Below are 25,527 nucleotides of genomic sequence, written 5' to 3'. Positions count from 1 at the left end.
GGAGGAGGAGGGACGGACCGAGAAGTTTCTAGAGAGGCAGCTGGGCTGCCACAAAGCGCCCGGCAGTGCCAGGGGGCGGGCAGGAAGTGTATGTTGCCCTTGGGGACAGATACGCCATCGCCGCGGTGTCTGTGAAAGGGGGAAAAGGCGAGTAAGGGGCATTTTATTCACTAGAGAAGAGAGGGCGGGCGCGCTTTCACAGCGCTGGCTGCGCTTAACTCAGAGCAGCCTTCCTCAGTGTTAGCAGTCTTTTGCTGATGCATGGGCTCGTTTTTTCATCCACCGCGCGCTTGTGGGTGATTACGTTGAACAGACGCAGAAACAGGCATGGAAGCAACGTGTCATGAAGTCTGGGAAGCTCGGGCATCCCCTGGCTTGCAGGGCTGGGGAATCCTGCTAGAAACCGTGTGTTTAAAAACGGTTGGTTACCCCGGACCAGGAAAAGTGAAGACATGCTCAGGGCACGGAGCGTGAGCTCCACCAGGGTAAGTAACACCCTTTCGTGCCTTGACCTGCAGCTGCAGGATTTGGGAATCCATCAGTAGAGAGATGCTACTTCTAAATGTGAGGAGCATTAGTGCAAGCATAGAGGAATTAGCAGGCCAAATTCTGTCTGGGGTTACTCAGCATCTGTACAAATCTCACAGGTTGTAAGCTACTTTGGGCCAAGTAGTTTCCAACTTCAAGTGATGCAGAATCAGACCAGGACCTTGCCCATTATTTCGGACATAACAAATAATTAAAGTAAAAAGTATTACAGGCGTTCCATCTCCCACTGCAATCCATTAACACTGGCTCCCCGCATCAGGCGGCGCCTTTCCGGCCCTTCTTGAACGTCTCTTTCATCCGTTTTCTCGACAGATCCTGAGCAGGCAGGCTTACAGCGGTCCCTTTGCCTGCCGCAGTCGCTCACCGCATCGTCGGGTCTAAAACCACAAAAGCTGGCGCTGCGGAACAGCGGATGTACCGCACACCCCCCTGCCGCTGGCAGAGGACAGAACAGATGGCTGCTGATGCGCCTGCTGCTTCTGCGACTTCGGTGTGATTGAGCCTTCGGTTACAAAGCCGGTCACTGTAGGCAAAAGGGAAGAGGCTCACAGGCTTGTGGGTAGTGTTCCAGAGTTGCGTTTCTGCTGTCTTAAGGCAATGCAGACCTCTAAGTTCAGAAGGGGTCCGTGGAAAGGCTGCAGAAAGCTTGGCGGCAGTATGTGAGATAGCTCTGTGAGCGTGTGTGTTACATCTGTCCTGACTCTGCATGCAACCTGGAGTTCTTCTGTGCCATTATAAAGCTGCATCTGTGCTCGGTGCACAATGACTACAGCAGTCTCAGGCGGGTTCTGCTGATGCCAAAGGAAAGTAGTAGCAGAAGAGCCTGAATAAGGAATCTGTAGTTACTTTAGCAAGTGGGTGTAAACTGCGAAATCTGCAGGTTTCCCCTGAAAATGAGCACACTTTTCAACCCCAAGCAAACATACACTTTAGTGCACTTTCAAACTGAGTAAGTTGGGGAAGGTGGAGAGGCAAAAAAACAGTTGTGGTTTCTGGGTGCATTTAGTGTAGAAGCTTCTACTGCTGTCAATTTGCAATTTAACATGGATGATTTACCTGGTTACAGGTTAAATCTGTAGGTGGTATAGAGCTGGTTCTGTGCATAGACCCTAATATACTGAGAAACACAAAAGCACCTAAGCTGGCTCTGCTCCAGCAAGTCTTGTTAGGGAAGGCATAGCAAAAACATGAGATACTTCTTTATCTGTCCCCTGACTAATGAATCTGTATGGTACTGAATTTACATTCTCCAGTCAGCACTAACACACAAGTTCTCTGCACTCCCAATATGTCAAATCTGACCTCTCTTTTCACCTAGATTCTCTAATAAGCCAACTATATCATAGAATCATAGAATGGTTTGGGTTGGAAAGGACATTAAGATCATCTAGTTCCACCTCCCCTGCCATGGGCAGGGACACCTCGCACTAAACCATGTCACTGAAGGCTCTGTCCAACCTGGCCTTGAACACCGCCAGGGATGGAACATTCACCAGTTCTTTGGGCAACCCATTCTAGTGCCTCACCACCCTCACAGTGAAGAACTTCTTCCTTATTATCTAACCTGGACTTCCCTGTTTAAACCTGTCACCACTTGTCCTATCACTACAGTCCCTGGGGAAGAGTCCTTCTCCAGCATCCTCAGGTACTGGAATGATGCTCTGAGGTCTCCATGCAAACTAAACTATGTTTTGGTTTCAGTAAGATTTTTCTGGTCATCTGCTTTATGGTTGGCAATGAAGTTTCTGTTTCAGACTAGTACTTTTTCAGTTAAATACTTAATAATCCAGCATTTAAAAATTGCAGTTTGTAGAAATGTCTCTAAATCGGCTACAACTGGCAAACGTGCTAGAACCAAATTCAGGAAAGTGATAAATAGTGAAAAAGGAAAGAGCTTTTAGTGAAGATCTCTTACAGGTTTTATATATCTCATATTTTCAGCCATTCGCCTGTTTTTAGCACAGTAATGCAAACTCTTAGATAAGTAATTTGAATCCAGTACTGCAGGTTAAGTCCCTTAGTAACTTTTCAAGGACTGCTTAGATACTGCTTAAGGGCCTCCCTTAGGGTGCAACAGACAAAAGTTGAAAGTGGGCTGTATGTGGAGGGCTTTGTGGAGAAGGGGACAGAGATAGCAGAAAAAAGGCTGTGGATTTTATAGATGATGTCAATGCTGTAATACTTTCACAGGGGTATGTATGGGTAGAAGATAGGTTAGAAGAGTCTGCCCTGTTTTCTAAGGCTTCTTTAAAGCCTTAAAAGGCATGTTTATAGTATCGTGGCATTGGAAAGGAGCCTTAATATCATGTCAGGTCTATTTTCAGGAGATATATAGTAGAGACAGCTAAAGACAGTAGCTAAGCAAGGTGGTAAGAATATAAAGGAAAGATTTCAGAACTCAATGGGTACACGCAGGAGAGGTGAAAATGAGAATTTTGGCAATAGCTTTCAGGCAGAGCAAAAGGACAAGTGAGGTGATTGCCTAAAAAATCAGAGAATAGCTTGGGTGTTAAATGTCCTGAAAACCAAAGGAATTGCATCAAGAGTCTTCAACATCTTTCTAGGACACGAAGGCTATCCAAAACTGGTCGGCAACATGCTGTATTTATGAACAGGTTTAAATAAAGTTGCTGGAGATAGCAAGGTTTGAACATAAAACACAGAAAGATGATGTAGGGCAACGCAGCTCAGCTGTAGCTTTGTTGACAGGTCCTACACAGGCAGGAGCAGAACTCAAGGTGGCCTAGCCCATCAAGAAGGAAAGACCTTTGGGGTCAGCTGTCAAAGGGTCAACTTTTCAGATATGTCATAGCTCAAATCACTGGGCTGTGTAGGTTGACCAAAGCCCTGTCATGACAGGCTGTGGCTTGGAGTTTCACTTGCCTAGTTGTGTGGATCAAGCTGGCACCACAGACTCCCACAAAGGTCAATAAGAGGAATACAAGTCTGTGCAAGCTCAAAGATAACAATATGAGATAACAAGTCACAGAATAACCAAAAAGGGAACAACCCTGAATATTAATTTGTGATTGGAACACAAACTGAGCCCAACTCATCATGAGCACTGGGCTCATGCTTGATTGGCTTGAAAGGGATGAGCATGGGGCATAAGAAAGGAATATAGACAGAAGCCATTACACTCTGCCGACTCAGACTAGCTGCCCACTGGCAGATGGACCAACAGCACAGCCATGAGCAGGAGCACCCCTGATGCCAGCTGCCAGGGAAGACACAGTTTGACACAGTGTGGCTCGAGTCTGGTGAGGACATGCTCAAAGCCAGGTTGGACAGAGGGAGCAATGTTAAGTTTGTGTGAATTCCACATTATTTTGTTGCAGTAAGCAGTGCTTCCCTTGAAGTTCGCAGTAGGGTACAAGCCTTCATCAGTCTAATCCTATGCTATTAGTTTGTGTGACATGTCTGTGACAAGCCAATAAGGATGTAATTGTTGCCCACTGCCTGAGTTATACCCTGCCTGTTCATTCTCAGCTTCAGTGGGCTGTCCCAGAATCCCTGCTTTCCCTTTCTCCCCAGCAGTATATAGCAAAACAAAATCCTGTGTTGTCTTTTTAGTTTAGAAGGGGTAAAGCTGTGTCCCCCGCCCATGGCAGGGAGGTTGAAACTAGATGATCTTAAGGTCCTTTCCAGCCCTAACTATTCTATGATTCTATGATTTTCCTTATATTTTACCACATCACTGCAGACTATAGTAGACTGTCATGGCCCACGTGCAAAGAGTGTTAGATCTCTTCTGGGTTCCTTTTCCAATGAAAATAATGGTGCTACACTCATCCCCTGCTTTAAAACCCAGCAACCTTTAGAGGGAAATGATCTGAGCTGTTACATGGCAGAATGGGGTTGGAAAAGGGCTCTGTGTCTGCAGTTCCGGGAGGTTTCTGAGCTGCTGCTCTGCTTCTTGTTCACCAATAGATGTCAACACTTTTCTAAAACTACAGGCCACAGAACTTGCATTTAGGCAACTTCTTGTTTGGTTTGTTGTTTGTTTTTTTTTATTATTTTCTACTAAGGTTCTGATCTGTTCTGTGCTTCTACTGCTTACTGTTATTTGGTAATCTCATTTATGTGATATGTGCTGTCCCATTTAGATCACAGATGTAGATTATTAAAAATACTAAACAGCAGGATTTTGTATAGACATCTGTCCATACATGGCACAGCAGCATTTTACTAGGCTTAGAAATCAGCTGACCAATTCTCTTGCATTTTTAATAAAAAGGTACTTCTTTTTTTCTAATAACTAAATGCTGTGGTGGTTAAAAAAAATAGGAAATTCCTTTGGTAATTGCTTTCTTGACCCAATTTTAGAGTTGTCATTAATTTACAACCTAGTTTACTTCTTCTTTGGCTCTATTTCCCTTTACTGTATTTAGCTTTGACCTTTGTTATATAACGTTAGAAATGCTTTTTTTGGTGTATTTTTTTCTAAATTTATCTTTCCCATGTGAGCTTTCTGGCTTGGCTGCCTCACACTTCTCCACTGCACTTTTCCAGTAGTGTCAGGGGCAGTTCAGCTTGGACATTAGGAGAAGGTTCTTCACTGAGAGGGTGGTCAGTCACTGGAACAGGCTCCCCAGGGAAGTGGTCATGGCACCAAGCCTGTCAGAGTTCAAGGAGCATCTAGATGACACTCTTAGTAATATTGTTTAATTTTAGGTAATCCTGTGAGGAGCATGGAGTTGAACTTGATGATCCATGTGTTTTCCTTCAAACTTGAGATATTTTACGATTGATCCACCTGGTGGCTGTCCTGTGCCTTTTGTCTTTTCCCTCAGATATCACATAGTCCCATACTTTTTACTCATGAAGATCCTCACAGGCTTTACAAGGACCTCAAAGACTCACCCCAAAGTGACCGAGCACCTGACATTGTCTGTTTCCCTTATGCACCCTTAGAGCCCCCCCAGCTTATGTCTCCCCCAGAGATATCCTTCCTGAGTGTACCAAGGGGTACCCCTTCCTGTGTACCACATCCCTTTTGCCTGGGTATGATGGCTTCTTGGGCAGCAGATGATGCATTCTGAATTCTGCATTTAATGAAGCCCAAGTACGTCCCCTCATAATTTTGTCCCATTTTCAGAGACAGAAGAAAGACTAGGAGAGAATTAGTCATCTGGTAGGATTTATAAATGTATGCTCCAATACTTACTCTCAATATTCTCAGATCTGCGGGAAGTGGATATGGTATCTGTCTGGATGTGAGAGGTGGCAGGGGCAGGAGAGAAGACAAGGAATTGAATCTTTAACTCATTCAAGACGCTGTCATGGGGAGCTTCCACTTCCATGTTAGGAAGGGAGGCAGCTAGGAACCAAGATCTTTCTCTTCCCTCTGTGTTGCACAGAGATCTAATAGTTGTTTCCCTCCTATGTAACATGACATACAGCTCAGTCTTCTGCAGCATCCTACAATTCTTGTTCAACACGAGTGTTATCTGTGCCTGCTGGGTCTTCTTCCTTCTCTGTAGAAAGAGGAGTTCACCTGTAGTTGTGTCTGCTCGGGGTCTAATGAGTACTCTTTCCTTCCTTCTCTCCACACTAAAATAGTTAATACAATGGAAACAGCGAAACTGTGATTACACAGAAATTGGGAATTCTGTTACATGGTGATAATTGCATTCAGGTTAAGAGAGAATTCAAATCCTTGCCAAGACAACCACACTTTGTTCTGGAAAAATGCCAGGGAGCACCCATCGTTTTATTTGCGTGGAGTTTAGGATGTTAGCTTTCAAATCCTGTAATAAGGAGGGTGTGAGCTAGTAAGTAAAGATTGTTTTTTACTACAAACCTAGTCCTGTAGGGTAGTCCTCTGTGGAATATGAATTGCTGAAACTACCCACCTGATTTTCCTCTCCTCTACAGTAGGGTCAGTGTATCAGTATGTTAGTATCAAATCCACAGAAGCCACCAGAAAAAAACGTTAGTATTTTCCCAAGCTGTGTCACTACTCTGTTGCATGATTCCTGGTAAAACAACCTAAACCACTTAGACCTCGTGTTTGCCTTTAAATGTAGGGCTTATTCAAACCTGGGGAAACAAAGCTGGAATTCAGACTAAGCTAGCAAACCAGCACTAAATTACTGGGCAGTGCAATTTTTATCATATGCTAATCAGCTAATCAGCAGCGTTGACTCATAATTCCTATGTAAAACAACAGTGGAGTCCCACGAGAGTCTGGGTGAAAAAAAAAACTGAGCTTGCAGGCATGTCTGGAGGATAAGCAATGGGAATTGTACTGTCGTTCTTGATCAGGTTGCTGCTTCCAAGCACCCTGTGGCTTGTGACAAATCCAAATCAAGGATGCTGCTTCTCCAAGGATTTTTCTATTTCCCTGTGTTTGCATGCCAAAAATTTGCTTTCAGGGTAGCCAGATCTGAAATGCATGTGAAGATCAGAGAATGCAGCTCCAGTGCTGGCATGGTGCTGCCAGGGAAACGGCCGGGCTGGCCCCGGAACAGCTCCCTCCCTTGCCACAGGCATTGTGCTCCAAGTCAGCCTTGTGAATCCTGAGTGGCAGGAACTGGGTGTGACTGGGCCGTACTCTGCCTCAAAACCCTCCTGTTTTCACAGTCACAGCCGCCCAGGCTCAGCAGAAGATAACTGGTGAAGACCCGAGTTAAACTTTCAAACTGAGGAAGCCTGAATAGAGCACTTGACCCACAGACCTCAAAGGGCTTGGCAGTCGAGGTCAGTACCACTCTCCTTACTTTGTAGATAGGAAAACAGGTGAAACAAAGCTACAGAAGAGGGAAATTGTTTCCTTGAGATCATGGGGCATTTTGGATCAGGGAACGAGGGCATGAATCTCCTATGCTCAAACCTGCTCTTCTAGGTACTGTGACTTAAATTTACAGTTATTCCAGGGGAGTTGGTTGTCTCCATAATTTCTGCTGCCTCTCCTCCCACTCACAGCACCTCCTAATACTAATCAAGAGCTTATAGTGCCTAATCAGAGGTACAGTTTTGGAATACCATCTTGCAGCAACTGTGTGCAGCTCAGTATGTATCCAATTAGGAATTAAAATGTGAACTGCATGTTTAAATTATGCCATGTATTGTGTTGATAAGGTCTTTTCCTGGCTATTTCCATGTAAACCACCTCTATCAGGCAAGTTCCTTGTAGACTTCCTGGAGCCTCTGGCACTCTCCCGCTCTGTATAAATCATTAGTGGGAAAGTGAGTATTTTCATTTCTCTGTTCCCCTCCATGATGCATAGCAGAATTTATTGAAACAATCACTTTCTTTTCCTCCATCATCTTGATATAGTTGTCACTCCTGTTTAAATTGTAAAGAGTTAGATAACAAAGTCAAACAAGCAAACAAAAAGCATTCAGATCTCTAGAAAAGTTGTGCCTACGAAGCCAGTTCCAGTAAATGATTGCCATGTGTTTGGAGTTCCTACTAGACAACAAAAAAATGGCTCTATAGGGTTGCTACAGCTGTTTGTGATTGCTGAGCCATACTGTACTGAATGCTTGTCTTCTCTCCACCAGATAGGTGTGACCTGAAGATGAAGCCCTCTGCCACCTATGAGATGTTAGTAAATGGTGTCGGGCCATGGGACTTCACTGGTGGTTTTGTTCCTTGTGAATTGCTGCTTGTTGGAGAGGATGCCTATCCTGTGCTTTTGAGCTCTAAGAAGCAGGTTCTGATTGCCATTTCACTGTATGGGAAGGGCCGGATGGTGGTTGTTTCCCATGAAGGAATCTTGAAGGACTCCAAGTTTTTCCAGTTCCTCACAAATGCTGTGGAGTGGCTCAAGCCTTCCCCCGAGGCCCTGGTTGGGGTCCATCCTCGTTTGGATTCCCTCTCCCAGCTGCTACTCGGGGCTGGCACCAAAGTACACGTTGGGGCAGAGCTTAGTCCCTCCCTGGGGGTGTACTGTATGGAGGCCTATGACTGCACGCAGGCAAAAGACCTGATTGGCTTTCTAAAGGGAGGCGGAGGGCTGCTTGTTGGTGGCCAAGCCTGGTACTGGGCTAGTCAACATGGCAAGGAGAAGGTGCTGTTTGAGTTCCCTGGGAACCAGGTGACCAGTGTGGCTGGTGTGTACTTCACAGGAAATGCTGTGGAGAAAGGCATCTTCAAAGTTGCCAAGAAAATTCCCAAGATCCCGTTAGTTGTCCCGTAAGTATCTGAATTGCTCTCCATCTAAACAACTGATTAGGTTATGCAGGTGAGGTGTTCATAGAAGGTTCTTGAGGTGAGAAATGAGGATGATGGTTCTTGAATAGCCAGGATGGGATACAACTGTCTTTTTCTAATTGAAGGGGGATCTCTCCACTGGCTGCAATCAGAAAGTGAGGTGTCTTTGCTTCCAGAACAGCTGGGCCAGGCCTGGGGAATTCATTGGAAGGGGAAGGAGAAGAGGAGAGCCATCTTTTAGAGCAAACTGCCTGACGGAGTGTGTCTGAGTGCAACACAGAACATGGAGACAGGAGGAGGTACCTCTCCCTCTCCCAGCACGTGTGTACAGGTTCAGGGCAAGTTTCCCACAGTTCAAAACCATGTTGGAGATGGAGCACCAGGCTAGCCCTCTGGGCCAGGGTGTGGCTGGCAGCTGCTAAACCTGTTTAGCCTGTTATTTACAGAAATTCACCTTCTGCAAGTGAAACCTTGGAGCTGGCAAATAGCTGAGGAGGTGGGCTGGGTGCCACATCTCTTCTCCGCTCCTGACCCAGGCTGTGGGCAGGAAATCTCCATGCTCCCAGTTTGTCTGAGGCAGGTGCTGTGCCATATGCCTGGGTACATACTGTGTTGACAAAGAGTCTCAGTGAAGTAATAACCGACGGAAAGCTGCAGATTTAATTCCTGTCCTATGGGCATGCAGAAGGGTAGCTTTGTTTATTCTTACTGAGTTGGCTGTAGTGGCCACATAACAACAGATTTTTTCCAGGTTTTGGGGAAAAGCCACGTTTGGCAGAACCAGGAGAAAGTGTAAGCAAAGTAAATGAAAGTAATTAACATGTCTTTCTCCACAGTAACATACAGGAGTCATTTGGAAATAGCAGAGATAAGAGGGCCTTACACAGTATAATCTCTTTATATTGTGGAGGCCAACTAGCAGTAATGTGAGGATTATGTGATTCATCTTCTAGTCACTTGCTATTTCTCTAGCTGTGTGTCTGCCTGTCCATCTTGCCCATCTGGCCTAACTCAACAGTGTCAGAGGATGGGAGAAGACGCACAGAAATCTTTTGGGCTTGCCTAGTTCATAATGACTAGGGTAGGGTAAATGGAGAAGGTTTCTGTTTAGGAGATAACAGAATGATGAGATAAATGATGTGCCAGTTCCCACATCATTTGCATTTTAAACAATACAGAAGGTCTTCTGATTTTTTAGTTTCTGCAATGTATTTAGATTGTCAAGTAGCTCTTCATAGGTCTCGAAACTTTGTTTTGACCTCTTCTTTCTCTCTGTTCTTTTAAATGTGTCCTGAGATCCTTACAGATTTGCTTGGCTGTAAAAACTGAGGCTTTAAAAAGGGAAAAATTAGGTACTGGTGAATATTTTATTTTTTATGAAAGAACTGATAACATGAGGTACTAGGATAAGTAAGAAGAAGAGGGTGAGCTGTGCAAGGTGGCCTTTTGTGCAAAAGATTCTGAGGCTGTGGCTAATCTGGACCTCCCTTGGTTCTGCAGGCACCAGGCCAACCTCAGACGTGATGCTGATTTTCTCCTGAATGGTGTGTTGGAGTTGGATTTGGTGACTGGGGGCATACCCTCCACCTTACTGGTACACGGCGAACTCTGCTTCCCTCTCTGCCTGGACAGCTCACACCGCTGCCTCTTAGCTGCGGGACGCTATGGCCGAGGCCGTGTTGTGGTGGCAAGCCATGAGAGCCAGCTGTTCTCCCCAAAGCTGTCCACATTCCTGCTCAATGCTATCTGCTGGCTGGATGCTGGGAGAAAGGGGCTGGTGGGTGTGGATGCCAGCCTGAAGAAACTGTGTAGCCTCCTCTCTCAGGGAGAGGTGAAGTCGCAGGTGTCACAGCTGACAGGCGACATGAGTGTATACTGCTGCTCTTCTCATGGCATCAGAGAGGCGGAGAGGGTTCACGCTTTTGTGGCAGAGGGAGGTGGCCTACTGATCGGGGGCCAGGCTTGGTACTGGGCTTCCCAGAACTGCGGCAAAGCTGCTGTGGCACAATATCCCGGCAACAAAATCCTGAATCGCTTCGGGCTGAGCATCCTGGGGCAGAGCACCAAGGCAGCTAAGTACCTGCCTGTGGGGCCTGGGGAGCACTACCACTTCCGCAAGGCACTCGCTCTTTTCAGCAGGCATGTAGACAAGCATGAGGAGGTCCAGGCCCCCATGAAGGACTGGCTGCAAAGGCTAGCACAAGACTGTGCTGCCTTTCTACACATCCCAGTCCATGACTGCCCTGCATATGCTTCGCTCCACCGCATCCTGACCAAAGTGCTTCGGAGAAGCGGGATCCCGCAAGTCAGCAAGCAGTGCCCTGTCAAGAGCAACTCCAAAGAGGCAGTCCTTCTGTGCATGGCAACTGAGCTGTCCTTAACCATGACAGACAGTGCAGCCCTAGTGCAGAAATCTGCTGCTGGGGTCTGTGCCCTTCCCATCACTGTGGAAATTGATGGCACAAACCCAGGTGAGGAGTATATCTCACTTCTTTCTGGCATCCTGTTGTGGGGATTGGTGGGGTGTCTGTCCTCAGCGTCCATGTGTCTGCATGCATCTGAACATGAGCACAGCGGTTTCACTGTAGGCTTCACTGTGAGGAGGCTGTCCTCTGTGTAGTGGCATACAGGCTCCTTATGTGACCAGCCCTGATTTCAGCACTCTGAAACACCCCATGAATGCCCTGTTTCCTCAGTGTTGGTGCACTGTCACTTGCGGCAGAAGAACCGCCTATCAGAGGTGCCTCAGGGTACTTGGACAGCACAGTAGCTTTGGCGAGAAAGCTTCCTTGAGAAACCCTAGTCTCTATGTTGCAGGTTGTTGTTGCCATAATTGTGCTGGTACAACTGTCCATGAGGCCATCCTATGAAGAGGTAGGAGTTAGGAACAACAGGGTTGGGTTTTGTCTTGATAATTTCGGCCAGTTATAGCACAGTCTCACAGCTTGTGTTAGCACAGTTGATGGAGTGAAGGTCTGGTTTTGGGGTGAAAATGAGGCTGAATATATTGAATTGAGCACAGTATTTTTGACCAGAAATGCTCAGAATTTGTGTCATTTTGCGTAAACGAAAGAAATGCTAGGAAACCCTGGACACCGTTTCAAAACTGCCTTTGGTGCAAATTCAGGAAAACTGAGAAAAATTGGTGAAACATTGTGATATGGTCTAATTCGCACTTTTCCTTGGATTAGGTTTTGCTTGACAAAACCGTCCTGCCTTCTTAGAGGGCAGGAAAGGCTGTCATTTGGGTGCTTTATGGCAGTTCAGCTCTTTTTTAGGACTTCTGCTGTTTGTGTTGAAATATGCTTGAGTAAACTTTATGTCAGAATTAGGGAGTGGATTTTGCCTGATCAGTACAATAGAGATGAATCCGTTTTGTTCTGTGTATTACAGATGTTTACAGAGACTTAGGCAGAAGAGACTTGCATTTCCGTGGGAAGACTGTCTAAAAGCACTATAAATTGTAGTGTTGTGGTGGGATACTCATCTTACAGTTACACCTAGCATAGCAAAGCATTTTAGGCTTTCTCATAACTTCAGGCAGCTAGAAACGGAAATTCCTGGTGCTGGGCCAGTCAGTAAGGAAAAATGCAATGTCACTGTTGGTCTGTTATTTAGGAAATGTTTTATGACCATTACAACTTCAGACATGTTTAATAGCACCACAATATGCAGCTTTTTTGAGGGCTTTAGGGTAAGAGGGTGGGAGTGGAGGGGTGTAGGGTTTTTGGTTTCTTATTTTTTTTTTTGTTTATGATGATTATTATTTTTAAAAGATACTAGTAAACACACTTAAGCTTGGCATTTACAGAGGTTTAAGTTTGGGTGGGCCTGCTTGCTAGTGGTGTGATGATCTTGTTCACACTGGTACCCTATTGCATTAAAACTGTATTTCTGACAGGCTGAGTAAAACATGAGACAGTTCTGTGAGTGTAGAGCAAGGGAAAATAAAACGAATGAAGAGTCTTCTACTGCAGCTTGAAATCTCCAGAATCTGTAACATCAGGACGAAGAAGTGCTTGGCTGTTTAAGACTATGTTCTCTTATATTTTAGGTAAGACAGCCTGGAGGAGTACAGGACTCTATGCCCCTGAAGGACACACAGCAGTTATATCATTCCCTTGCCAGGTGGTGGGTGCTGGTCTAAAGGTAAGCTGTCCCTAATTTGGCTTCTGTTTATACCCATGTATTTGTCAGGTGAGCACTCAAAAATAGCACCAAGAAGGGTTTTATCACTGGTTTTGCTGCCTTTTCAGTTATGTCCTACTGCTGCCACTCTGTGGCACTTTTTATTAATTGGCTAATTTTTCACCTTGTTTCCCACTTTCCTGTTGGATTCCTCTTATTTCTGTGTGCTGGCAGGGTAAGTGAGTGTGGCTGCTGCCTGAAGGCAGCTGTATTGGAGTTTTTTGCTGTTACTGTGCAAAGAGAACTGATCAAGGTGATTTTCAGGGCTGAGATACATAGAGTCCTTCTATGCATCAAATTTAGTTCTGTCTTTCCAGATCTCTCATAAGGTGCTTGCACAGTGCTGTCACTATTGCTGTGTAGATGTACCCGGATCAGGTATAAACTGGTTACTTGGGATCTTGTTCTCTGCAAAGAACAAGCAGATAAATGCTTACGTGCTTGGATTTTTTTTTGCAGTGTCCTCCCTGCAGCTGACATGGAAAATAAACTCAGTTGTTTCTCTCCAATTTCTGTTTCTCTACAGCCACATGCTGTCTGGTTTACTGTATGAGAAGCAAGGATGAGGCAGAATAAAAGAAGCCAATAGTGATCACATCTCTCCAACTCACAGGATGTGAGTTTGGTGCTGGTGAAGGGTGAAGGAATTAGCAATGCAAGTACAATGCAACGACAGATGTCACTGCAGTACCCTGAACTGCTGGTGAAGGATGTAGTTGAACCAGTAATAATGAGAGTATAGCTGTAAGACCGCCTGAGATAGGGATAGCACTAAACTTCACCAGTGTTTTTTTCACTCTCTTTGCTGCTTCTTGTCACCACAGGCTGAAAACTTGCACTAGGCTGGAAGGCCTCCTGTGTGTGTGCCCTGCAGGGACAGTGCTGCAGCAGATGACTCAAGGTCTTGTGGTCAGTCTGCCAAGTCACACTTGGAGCCCTTTGACCAGCTGTTTCTACCCTCCTGTTTGCCAGGTTCAGATTGGGTGTCACACAGATGACCTCTCTCACGCCACAGAGCTGAAACGGGCCCCAGTGGTAATACGCACATGTGATATTGCCAGCCAGAAACAGACTGTTTCCTGCCTCTGGGGTGGCCTCATTTACATCGTAGTACCAGCAAAGAGCAACCTGGGAAAAGTGCCCATCACGGTGGAAGGGGCAGTCAGAGCTCCTTTCTTCAAGCTTGGTAGGTTTGTTTACCTTGGTGCCTTTCTCCTTAGCACTGTTCAAGGATGCTGCTGTCCTGTGCCTGAAAGAAAGGATGATTCTGTGCTTAGGAATATCTTAGAAATGCCTGGGGTTAGGAATATCCATATTTAGTTTCCTTGCTTCGTTGTCCTCTGGGATTCCAGGACTTAGTCACACTGTGCCTGTTACATGGCAGGAGATGGGTGAAGGAGCTGTCACAAAATGGGCAGGGTTTGTCCAAACCAACATTTCTTGGATGTTGGAGTTGTCATTTCCGGTGGAAACCATTGTGCTGGAAGGAGACAGGCTGACCCTCTGTCTCAATAAAGCTTGCTTTGCCTTCTGCCTGCTTTACTGTGCCTCCATATGGCCATTTCTAGTCTCTACAGTAAATCTCAGCTGAATTTCCTATGTTGCTCTCAGTGTCTCTTCCGTTACACTGTTTCTTCTTGCTCTTCTGTCAACTAAAGAAAACCAGGGTTGTTATATGAAACAGCAAATCTCTGATGAAGAAGAAGAAATGAGGTCATCAAGGGACACTGGAGAAGCCTGATACTTCTTGTTCTCAGATAGAAAACACGGATCTGTTCTAGCTATGCTACTACTCTGTTATATGCCAGTCTTTTTCTCTCTGTTTCCCATCCATTAAAGAGCCTGAGGAGACTTCTCAAGCACAGCATAAGGATTAACTAGCTAAAAGCCACCACCCCCAGTCATGCAACTACCACATACTGTTTTCCCAGAGAATTTCGTGACCGTGGTCTCTTTCTCCAGCTTAACGTCTGGGAGCATGTTCAACAGTCAGAGCTGTGCTAAACCGCTTTTCTGTGTTATTCATGTAGGGGAGACCTGTGAAAGAGAGTGGAAAGCCTGTATCCGGCACTACCCTGCTCCCTGGGCAGAACTGGCTGTTGAGAATCTCATCCTGACAGTGCCATCTGACAGCATCCGGCACATGGAGAACCCACAGCCGCTGCTGACCCTGTGGACCGAGATCATGGTGGCAATAAGCAAATTGGCAGCCATACCAACAAAATTCCCAAGGCCAGAAAGGATTGTAACAGATGTCCAGATCTCATGTGGTAGGTGTATTGCCATGTGGCCTTCTCAAGGGCTAAGAGACAAGTGGCCTCTAGCACTAGTGTCTGTTCCTTCGAGGTTGTTTTGCAAAGCACAGACTGGGAATATATGTAAGGTGTTAAATGACGGTGACCCATGCATAATTTGTGAGCTATTTCATCAGGATGAAAACATGGTAAGGCAGGGTTTGAAAAATGTGTCGACCCTTTCAGGTGCCTCCCACTCTCTCTGAGTGTTGTCTCACTCAGCTCTTCTTCTGCCTGCTTGTGTTAAGAGGCAGAGCTGCTGACTACAGTGGCTTTGACTTGCGTGTAGTTCTCATTCATTCTCCCTCCTGAGTGCACTGTAGAGTCAGTACAACTGGGAGACAGCTGTCTGATTTCTGGTTTTGCCCTGCCTCAGCCACAGGACTGTTCTCACACATTCAGTGCCAACTCTTGAACCTGTGTGTGCCTACCTGCTCCACAAGTATTGGTGGTTACTGTGGGCAAAGCTTAGCCAGAAAAGATGCGTGCCTAAGGTGATGGCAGTGGAGAATAGAACCAGTATCACTGTCAAAGCTCATGACTCTGTAGTTTTGCAGCTGTTGCTCCATCCCCTCCTGAACTCCCCAGTTCTGAACTGAGTGGATTTGATCTATAGTCAAATTATATGGTAAATGTGGAACTTTGCAATGCAAGTTTTGTTCAGCTGTTTTTCAAAATAGATGGGTAAATTCATCATCCCACAATGAGACAAGGGCTAGGCATGAACACTAATGTCCTAACCCTTTGCTAAGCCACATGGAAGGAATTTGTTGCACAACTTGGGAGCAAATGCCAGTTTAAAAATCATAATCTGCAGACATAAAATTCCTTTCTGTTTTGGGTGGAATAAATGGTTTCACTCACATTTTTGGACCTGATCTTTTTGGGTGCTCGTGGCTGCTAAATACATGTATCCGTCTTACTGAAAAAAAGAGGGAACTCAAGATCTTAAATGGTTCCTGCAGGAAGGGCCTTGCCATTCATGTTCTCAAACTTGCTTCAAGTTCTCTACAACCGGACTGTTGTAGACAAAGAAAGTTGTGTAGGCTCCCTATGTAGTGAGCATAAAGGGGTGCTTAATCCCCTGCTACAATAGGTGTTTGAGTTCAGGTATGTGGCTCTTGTATAAAGTTTTGGGAACTTCAAAAATAAGGACAAATTAGGAATGAAGACACCAAGGAGACATAAATAAAATCCCTTGCAGTGCAAGATTCTTGCCTAGCATGATGCTAGGAAGTTGTTTATAGAATAGCTGTCTCTGAGGTTAAAAACAGGCTTAAGCATGACCAGCTTTGCAGCCCTTGAGCATGACAAACTGTGACTTCCATGTGTCTCATCCATACTGCTGATTACTGGAGCACAGACATGCAGTATACACACTCTGCACGGGAAGACTCAAGCTCTGCCAGGGTGCTGAACCACATTATTGCATGGTTGGATTGACATCAACTGTGCTCAGTTTGTGAGAGTTCAGGTGTATTGTGGGCAATAGTCAGGCTTTTTCCTTCATCATGAAATCTCAACTTCAGTCCAGCCATGAGCATATGCTTGTGTAAAACTCTGCTTAACTGATCCTTCTAGTAGTACTACCTTTATACTGTTTATTTGATTATTTGTTAGGGTGAAATCTAGTATTTCCATATCTCACAAAGAAAGAAAGTTTTCATTCATGGTAATACAGTGTGATTTGTGAGATGAAGGAAAGGCACTAGAGAATTGAAAGAAAAATATACAGTCATTTATGTCTAAGAGGCAATGGGGTGATCACTTATGATGTGTGTTGGTACCTGTCTTTCCTGCAGGCTGGATGCATGCTGGATACCCCATCATGGGGCACCTAGATTCGGTGAAGGAGATGTTAGACGTGAAGCATATGCAAACTACTGGTCTTTGGGGTCCTGTCCATGAGCTGGGACACAATCAACAGCAGCAAGGATGGGAGTTTCCTCCTCATACCACAGAGGCCACCTGCAACCTCTGGTCTGTCTATGTTCATGAGAAGGTGCTGAGGATTCCCAGGCATCAGGCCCATCAAGCTCTGAAGTCACAGTGTCGGGAGGAAAGGATAAGAGAGTATCTGAAGAAAGGTGCTCAGTTGAAAGACTGGAACGTGTGGACTGCTCTGGAGACATACCTGCAGGTAACTGGGAAAAGCAGGTGTATTAGAGCAGTCAGTGAAGCCTGTGTCAGAAGAATGTCTGCAGCTGTCATGTCTTGTGTTTGCTTACAGTCTGGGTTCATGCTGGGTCTAGAAAGCACCTGAGATGTGTACAACAGTGTCTAATGCTGATGTCTCTTGAAAACCCTCCTTTGCCAGACTTGGGCTTAGCCGCTCAGGGAGAGGGTTTAGTGCAACATACAAATCTTTTTCCCTAGGGTGGAAACAGGAACTGCTCCTTGTTACACAGCATGGGAAAAGTGTGAGCAAACTTGGGCACAGCTCTTTAATCTGCTGCAGATTTCCTGTAGGACATTGACCTAGTTGATAAAAAGCCCCTTGACATTGTAAAGTGTGTAGAAGAGCCAGGATTCTAGCAGCATCCTGGTGAGTTACATGGCTAGGCTCTGCAAAACATAGCAAAGAGCACGGTGTTCATATCAGCCGATGCTCTGAGTAGAGCCAGTGTAGTCCATCAAGCAACAAGGGAACAGGTTCTGTTTATCCTCCTGCACATGTAATCAGATCCCTCACTGTGGTCAAGACTCTAAATCAAGAAGCCTGTCCTAGATTAAAGTGCATTATCTTGAGGAGCATAGAAGAGAGATTTTTCACTTTCCTCTTTCCCTTAATCCTCATAGGAACTGCCTAGTCCAGAGCTAGTCTCAGCACTAGGAGTTTTCATATTAATAGGAAATTATCAAAGGTAGATAACCTGCCTGTTATACCTTTTCTGCCTAAGGTATAAGTGCTGAACTGCTTAGCTGTTTCAGCATGATGGAGAATTTGTGGAATGCAGTTTAGTGTCAATCTGTTTCATATCAGAAAGGGAGATGTAAGTCATGGCTTTGTAAAGAGCTATGGACATTGAGTAGACATTCTGCATCCTGTCATGCTGTTATTCCAAGTCAGCTCTTCATAGTAAGCTTATCTTGAGCAGCAATGTAGGTTGTTGTAACAGCAACAGCAGTTTTTCCATCTGAATCCCTTTTGTTCTTATTCCTAGCCAAAGCATGCCCTGCTCACAATCTCTGCTTCCTGTTTTCTCATTGCTCCTTGTTCTCCTGCGCTCCTTCTTTCCAGGTTTTCTGTTGGTGTCTTCTTTGATGCTTTTTCACTGCAGAAGAAGCTTTCCTCTGCTCAAAGCAGCAGCTTGTATAATAGGTTGGTGGCATTTCTGGCTGCTCCCAGTGCATCTTTTGACTCTGTTTTAGGAGGCCATTGTAATGGGAAGGTGTATTTTTCTGTATCTAATGCTCTGAATTATGCTCTGAAGCCTGAAAGTTGGATGCGTTCATCTAACACTACATTTATTCTAAAAACTGCTGCAGAAACCTATGGGATTTTCTATTGCTTACAACACAGGTATACTTCTAGGGAAATGAGAATTTTACGATGTATTCTTCTCCATCAGTTGCAGGAAGGGTTTGGCTGGGACCCGTTCATCCATCTCTTCTCTGACTACCAGAAAATGTCCACCGTCCCAAAAGACAACCCTTCTAAGATGAATTTATGGGCACAAAAGTTTTCTCAGCAGGTGAATAAGAACTTGGCTCCATTTTTCACAGCCTGGGGATGGCCTATCAAGAAGGAGCTGTCTGTGGAACTGTCCTATCTGCCCAGTTGGGAACAGGACCCAATGAGATCCTATAGACTATGAAGGGAAAAGATGTAAATCTTGATTCTCATACTAGGTGTGGCCTATCTTTTTATCCTTGTATGTTGATAGCTCTTGACAGCATCCATGATAGCTCACTGGGTGCTTAGCTTTAGCTTCTTGTGTCAGTCGAGGTTACCCGCAACAGAAATTCAGCTGAATCTTATGTGTGGATCAGCAATGATCTAAGCCATTTTCTGAAGGGTTAAATGATGAACAAACTTTGATCTGGGTTTTTCACCTCAGGAGGACTAATTCTGAGTATATTTAGTTCCTGCAGAACCTGTCTCTTACAAAATGGAAGTTTTCTGGGTGGAGCAGTAACTGGAGCAGTCTCGAGGGCAATACCAATACAACACTGGATTTTTAAAGTAAATAGTAGCCTGCACGATGTTGTATTCTTCAGTTATAATCGCAGTGACATGAGATTTTCACTGTTGTTTTGGTTACCCTAAAATCCCTAATTTTTAATTGCTCTAAGTATGCAGAACTTCCACCCCTACTATCATGAAAGTGACCTTATAATGCTTATATACAGCTTATACAATACACTGAAATGCTGTGGATTTCTTCCTACATTGTATGACTGTGGCCCAACATCCAGCTTTGTGTGCATAAGTCAATCATAAGTTGCCATAGCCTGACAGCAAGATACATGCCATGCAAGACAGAAGAGTGGAACCAAAGAGGGAATTTGATTATAGTCAGAGAGGAGGAAGACAACAGTTCATCAAAACAGAGGCCCAGCCTTTTCCAAGGAGCAACAGAACTTTTGCTACTTTTTTCACAATTACTTGGCTGTTACAGGAACTGGCAAACATGTTAATGCTTAGCCTAATAGCATACCAGTCCCAACGCATTCCTTGTGTATCAGCAGTAAATAAAACAATCGTGGACTTTCAGGTTGTGTATGTGGTCCAACTTCATTGTCTCACAGTAAAAAAATAAAAAGCCTAACTAGAAATGACCCAAGGATTTGTTACAGCACCTTTTCATTTTTGTTCTGGCCCAGATGTGGTTGATTTTCCTTTAATTCACTGGCCTAATATTTTGCTTTGTCTTTCAAATTTTGTTCAACTCTTATTCCTCTCTAGTATATGTTGTTCTTCCAGTAAAATAAACACAGAGGCTAATCTTACCTTAGACAATGTTTTAGTACTGTTTTGGTCCTGATTTGGAGATTCAGATGAAAATGCACATGGTACAAAGATTTAGACCTGACCCTATCTACTGAAGCAGATTTCATCCCTAATGAGTTTACCAATGAAAGTTGGAATTCATGTCCATTAACAAAATCCTCAAAATATTATCAGATCTCTTACCTAAGTATGACAGGATTTAGGTTTTTTCTTTTTTTTTTTTTTCATGAATTGCACAACAAACCTGCAGATGTTTGGGCTATTTTGAGGGAGCTGCTTTACTTTATCATCACACCAAACTAGAGCATTGTTTTAAGATTAAGTTGCCTTCTATAACAGTGAGCACCTGAGCACCGTGCCCTCCAAAATAAATAGAACTCTGCGAAATATACAGACATAATTCTGGTAAATTATCCCTGTTCTTTTTTTGAAAAAGAAACAGTACAGTACAGCTTGGGCAATACAACGTACTTTGTGAACTTGATAGTTCACATTACTTAGTGCCTGTGGGATTTCATGAAACTGTAAGCCAAAAATTCACTGCTTAGATGAGACTCCTTTTCAGCGTCAAATGAGTTGCATTCTTAAGTATCTGATATTGTCTTTCTCGTATGCAGTGTTTGTCTACCTTCTCTTTTTGGACCTACATGAAAAAGGGTTAAAAGCAGAGGACATTACTGAAACCCTAGGCTACATAGATGAATCAACAACTGTTACTTTCTGCATTTGCCTCTACAGTAAAAATCAGCCCTATTGTGTGACACTAGATTAAGTCTTACATGATAATAATTTAGATAGATAGTCTCTGTGCCTGGATGGAACTGAAAAAACAGCTGGCCACTGATTACTCTGGAACACCCCTGGTAAGGGAAAAAGTCACTGGCTGAGAGCACAAGTACTTGCAAACCAGAAGCCTTGTCTTTGTTCAGCATGGCCATTATTTGGGTTCAAAGATCATGGTGGAGTCAGAGCCCAGGAGGTCAGAAGCTGATAGAACATAAGATTGGGGCTCTTCCATTGTGTGGTTAACATGTACATCACCTACTTGTGTCTTTGGACCTATGTCTTCCTCCGGGTCCTAAGGAGGCTCAGTACACTGACCATCTTGATGATTTCTTTGGGAGCTGCTTGGAGTATTGAATTCAATGGAACTGGGTACATCACTGTTCTCCCCTACATCAGTGGAGTCAAGATCCTCTACACAGATGAAACTGAAATACAAACTATGGCAACTCTGTGATCCATAGAATGCCAGTGTATGAGCTTAGGTATGGAACTGATGTGTGCACTGATGTAGACAGACTATGACTATGCTACAGCCTTCATATAGTAAATTGACATGTGGTTGACTGAGATTACCAAAAGCGGTGGAAGGCACAAAGTTAAATAGGATGACCAAGAGGTATAACGGAGCAGTGTTGGGTGTCACCAAGACGACTTGGCAGGTGCATGGTCTTTGGTGTTGGTAAGGGATATGGCTTCACCAAATTGGCTGTGAATAAACCCAAGCAAAATGGAATATGTTCCAGCTCATGTAATGGTTGATAAATGTACCTAAAACATAAGAGAGCTGTGGTGCATGGCCTACTGCTGTTCCTTACATGGGAAAATACAGGGTCAGGCACAGAATCAGTCAAAAGGTGTTGCTGCTTCTGCAGAATGTAAAAGGTATGTGTGGGGTGTACAGTTTCTAAACTTGGATCCAGCTCCTGGGAGTCCAAAAGCATTCCCATGACCAGTGTGGGATTAAATAGTGTACTTGAATGCCCCATTGTTTGAAATAAACATACATGTGTGACTGCAAAAGAGAAGAAATTATCCCACAAAAATTTAAGTGTAGCCAAGGGATTAATCTTAAGCTACCTCATAAAGAGGCATTTTTCCAACAAATGTGGTTTTGAAACAGAGCTCCCTGAAATTCCCACAGCACATCAAAACCAAGTAACAGGGTCCTGAGCTGCATGGTGGATTAAACTGCTCTGTGGAGAACAGTGTGGAAATACAGAAGAACAATTTCATTGATGTTAATACTGTAGAAGAGAGGAAGCAGTTTAGAGACTGTCAGTGGAGATGTATTTTTAGCTGTGCTTTAGGATGTCCCAGAATGCTCACATAGAGGAGAGGTTCAAGGATGTGTCAAACAGGAGCAGCTTCAGAGGTGAAGGACATGGCTATCATTGGGCTGTGGAAGGGGACACGAGTAAGTCAGGGACCTCTGTGGTCTGAGAGGAAATGCTTGACCCTAGTAGCAGGAGGCAGTGCCTGGTGTTGAAGTGTTAAAGGCCTGGTGGCAGGTGGCTTAAACCATAACAGATGACTTTGCATGACAGCGCAAATTCCAACTGAATCTCCCTCCTACGGGCTCCTCCCAACTGAAGCACATGGGTGGCTGTAACTCCAAGTCCAACTCCAACTCCATGGCCACATGGTGTGTGGGCTGGCTGTAACTCCAAGTCCAGAGATGGCCACATGGTGTGTGGGCATTGTCTTGCACCCTCACAGGCTTTCTTGCTGCTTGTGACCAAGAGCGCACTTCTCTGACAGGCAGCACTGGGTCTGGGGAGGGAGACGAGTCTCCACAGCAAGCCACCTCTGGTATTTATGGTCTCTACCATGCCCTTTTTCTCTCATCCTTCTGTTCTGGATAGGTTGTCCGACTTCCAGGCCAACAGACTGCTTATTCCAAGTCTGTTTTTACATTATTGAGGTGGGGCCTTTCTCATCCAGCAGGCACTAAAACGCATGTGGCCATAAAGCTGCTCTGCCCCCAGTGGCCTGGTTTTGCCTATTCCTACTCCGAGAACTCAGGGCTCAGCAGCTGCGGTTTGACCAGCACAGAGGAAAGGAAACAACCTTCAATGGGTGATCTCGGTGAGGAATTCGCAGAGCTGGTTTGGTATGATTCATGGCCTTTTGGTGCACTCAGGACCCTGACATTCAGCTCTAACTGACAGCAGAAAATTCTACATGGTGGCTATTTTGACCTGTTCTTGACTGCCAGAAAAATGGGTTTAGATCAGCCAGTCACTTCACTGAGGTGATAGAAAGCATATATTAAATAGCTAGAGTTTCCATTCAATCCATCCTGGTGCAGGTGTGAAACAGCACACTATTTCTTCTCCCCATGGCTGTATTTCTAGGTCTCTGCCCTGTCCCTTGCTGATACAGGAAGGTATCCAGTATGTCACAAGGGGGCTCCTTTTGTAGTCAGTTTCTTGCAGGTGCCTCACCACATAGAAGGGGAGCCAGAAGAGGAGAAACACAGAGTTTAACATGAAGTTCAGTCCTGATGGCTTTCACTTTTCTTCCTGGGACAATAATGATTCTCTTCCTGAAAGCCCTGCTGTCAGTGCCTATTATCCAAAAGTACTTGGTGACCTCCTGGTGGAAGAAGATAATGAGGATGAATGGGATCAAAAACACCACCAAGAGGTGGATGATACTGTAGACAAAGGAGATGTTTCTTATACTGACAGGTAGAATGGGACCTGATATTTTCCACAATATTAACGTCGTCACTCATGAGGATACTAGCAGCCAAACCCTGCTCCCATGTAATCATTTGGAACATTGGTGTGAATATCCCTGAATCTTTTTGTTTCTGGATGAAATTTTGGAAGGTAAGTAAGGTCTGCATTGAAAGGCAAAGGAAAAACAGGCACTGTGGAAGGTCTGGTACCAAGCTGAGTAGGCTTTGCTCCCCATGAATCCTCTTCAGTCCTTCCCCAGTGAGGAACTTGTCATCAGGAGCTGGACATTACATACCTGGAAGGGTCTATTATGAATATCAGTGCTGCACCTGAACATTCTTGCCTTGTTAGTTACCTGCCTCATTGAGGGCAGCATTTCCTTCTGTTCCCCTGAGAAGGTAGCATGACAACCTCACCTCCCCTCAAATCCTGCAGAAGACTTGTTTATCAATGGCAGTTTTGATCCAGAAGGAAAACTCTGGGGGAGGAGGTAAATGTCCTCACACAGGTGAGAGCTGGGGGCATTTCCAGCAATGGAGCCTTGGGTTGTGTTGGCTGAACTGTCACTAGGTGCGAGTGCAGTCAGCTGTTGAGGATGTCTCTTCTCTGAAGAAAGCCAAGGGAGAAGGGTGGATGTGCTTACCTTAGCCAGGGACATCCCAGGCAGCGAGTCTGACTCTTCCCAGCTCAGCCTGGAGACTAGCTGTGGAGCAGAGCCTGTCCTCCACCAGCTGACAGGTTCTGCAAGGTTGCCCTGACCAACTGACACCAACACACAACATGGAACCTCTGCATACAGCTGTGCCATGGGGAGGCCCTGGCCCAGCTCTGGGAAGGGACTCAGCTGCCTTTTTTTGGCATGGGTTTGCATGGAAGGTCATGTCAACAGTGCATGACATGGACTCATCTGGCACAGCTTGCCAGACGTTTCCAATCCCTGTTCTTCTGAAATGTGAATGGCTCACCTTACAGTGCCCCCTCCCTTCTTTTCCTTTCAGGTAGGTTCCCTTCTTGGCTTGCCAGACCCTTGCAGTCCTTCCTCCCTTCCATCCCCTGTAGAGATGCCTTGCCTGGGCACTGGAAACAAAGCCTTTATGGCTCTGAGGCTGGGTATTGAACCTCAGCAAACTGGTGAGGTTTGGTGAGCACAAGGCAAAAAAAAAAAAACGAAGAGGTTTGCTGCAGAATATATATGGAGTCAGTCAGAGATCAATATGATCAGGCAAAAAGCCGTTTATTACAAAGCCTTAACCCCTTAAATACTGTTTCTTACATGCACTTACAGTGATTTGGCATATGATGATTGGATACATGTCTTGAAGACCCTTAGTGGCTAACATATACTTGGTTAAGCACAGGTGAGAACTTGACCTTGAAAGCTTGCCAACAGTCCACAGTTCTCATTAACTCAGTGAAATCCAGCTTCTTCTTGTCTTGCTTGCTTAAGCTTCCTTGGGCCTCTCATGGCCTTGCTGTATCTTTCAGGATTATTCAGAATTTATGTACCGATTATCCATTCTCCTGTGAGAACACTGTCCCCACAGAGATTGGAACTGGGCTGAAAGGAAATGATCAGTCTGTTAGCTGCCAAGCAGCTCACTATTGGATGGATTGAACTTGTGGGGCCTAAGGCTGCAGCAAGAGCTACCCATGGGAGCACCTTCTCATTGTACAGAAAAAATGATGAGTAGAATTCTTTTCCTTGTAATAAAGTCCTATAAGAATTTAGAGAAGCAAAATGAGGTAACCCTTGCAGAGATAGGATCTGCTCAGTGTCCTGTGACCTGTTTGTAGAACCATTCAGTGCTGCACAACTCGAGGTTCCCAGTATCAGAAGGGACATAGGAATATCTACAGTATCCACTCTTTCTTTATAGTGTTACCTCTGGTTACTAGCATTTTAAATGGTAC

At 44.9% G+C, this 25,527-nt stretch overlaps 1 protein-coding gene across 7 annotated transcripts; it reads left to right on the top strand.

Moving 5' to 3' along the window:
* Positions 1-28: 28 nt before the first annotated feature.
* On the top strand, positions 29-20,316 carry TCAF2 (TRPM8 channel associated factor 2). Of its 7 annotated transcripts, none has more exons than XM_062614109.1 (10): positions 29-485; positions 7,135-7,251; positions 8,063-8,692; positions 9,547-9,636; positions 10,211-11,181; positions 12,765-12,859; positions 13,871-14,084; positions 14,929-15,168; positions 16,995-17,332; positions 18,765-20,316. In XM_062614109.1, exons 3-10 carry the CDS (start codon positions 8,076-8,078, stop codon positions 19,008-19,010), a joined length of 2,811 nt encoding a protein of 936 aa, XP_062470093.1. In that variant the 5' UTR covers positions 29-485; positions 7,135-7,251; positions 8,063-8,075; the 3' UTR covers positions 19,011-20,316. The 7 variants fall into 7 exon arrangements, with proteins under 7 accessions (XP_062470093.1, XP_062470092.1, XP_062470097.1 ...); XM_062614108.1 differs by having other exon boundaries at positions 8,059-8,692; XM_062614113.1 differs by lacking the exon at positions 7,135-7,251.
* Positions 20,317-25,527: the final 5,211 nt, after the last annotated feature.

Source organism: Pezoporus occidentalis, unplaced genomic scaffold, assembly GCF_034315485.1.
Source record: "Pezoporus occidentalis ecotype Australia unplaced genomic scaffold, CSIRO_AGI_Poc_V1 ctg172, whole genome shotgun sequence".
NCBI lineage: Eukaryota > Metazoa > Chordata > Aves > Psittaciformes > Psittacidae > Pezoporus > Pezoporus occidentalis.
This window is presented reverse-complemented; position numbering and strand designations above follow the sequence as displayed.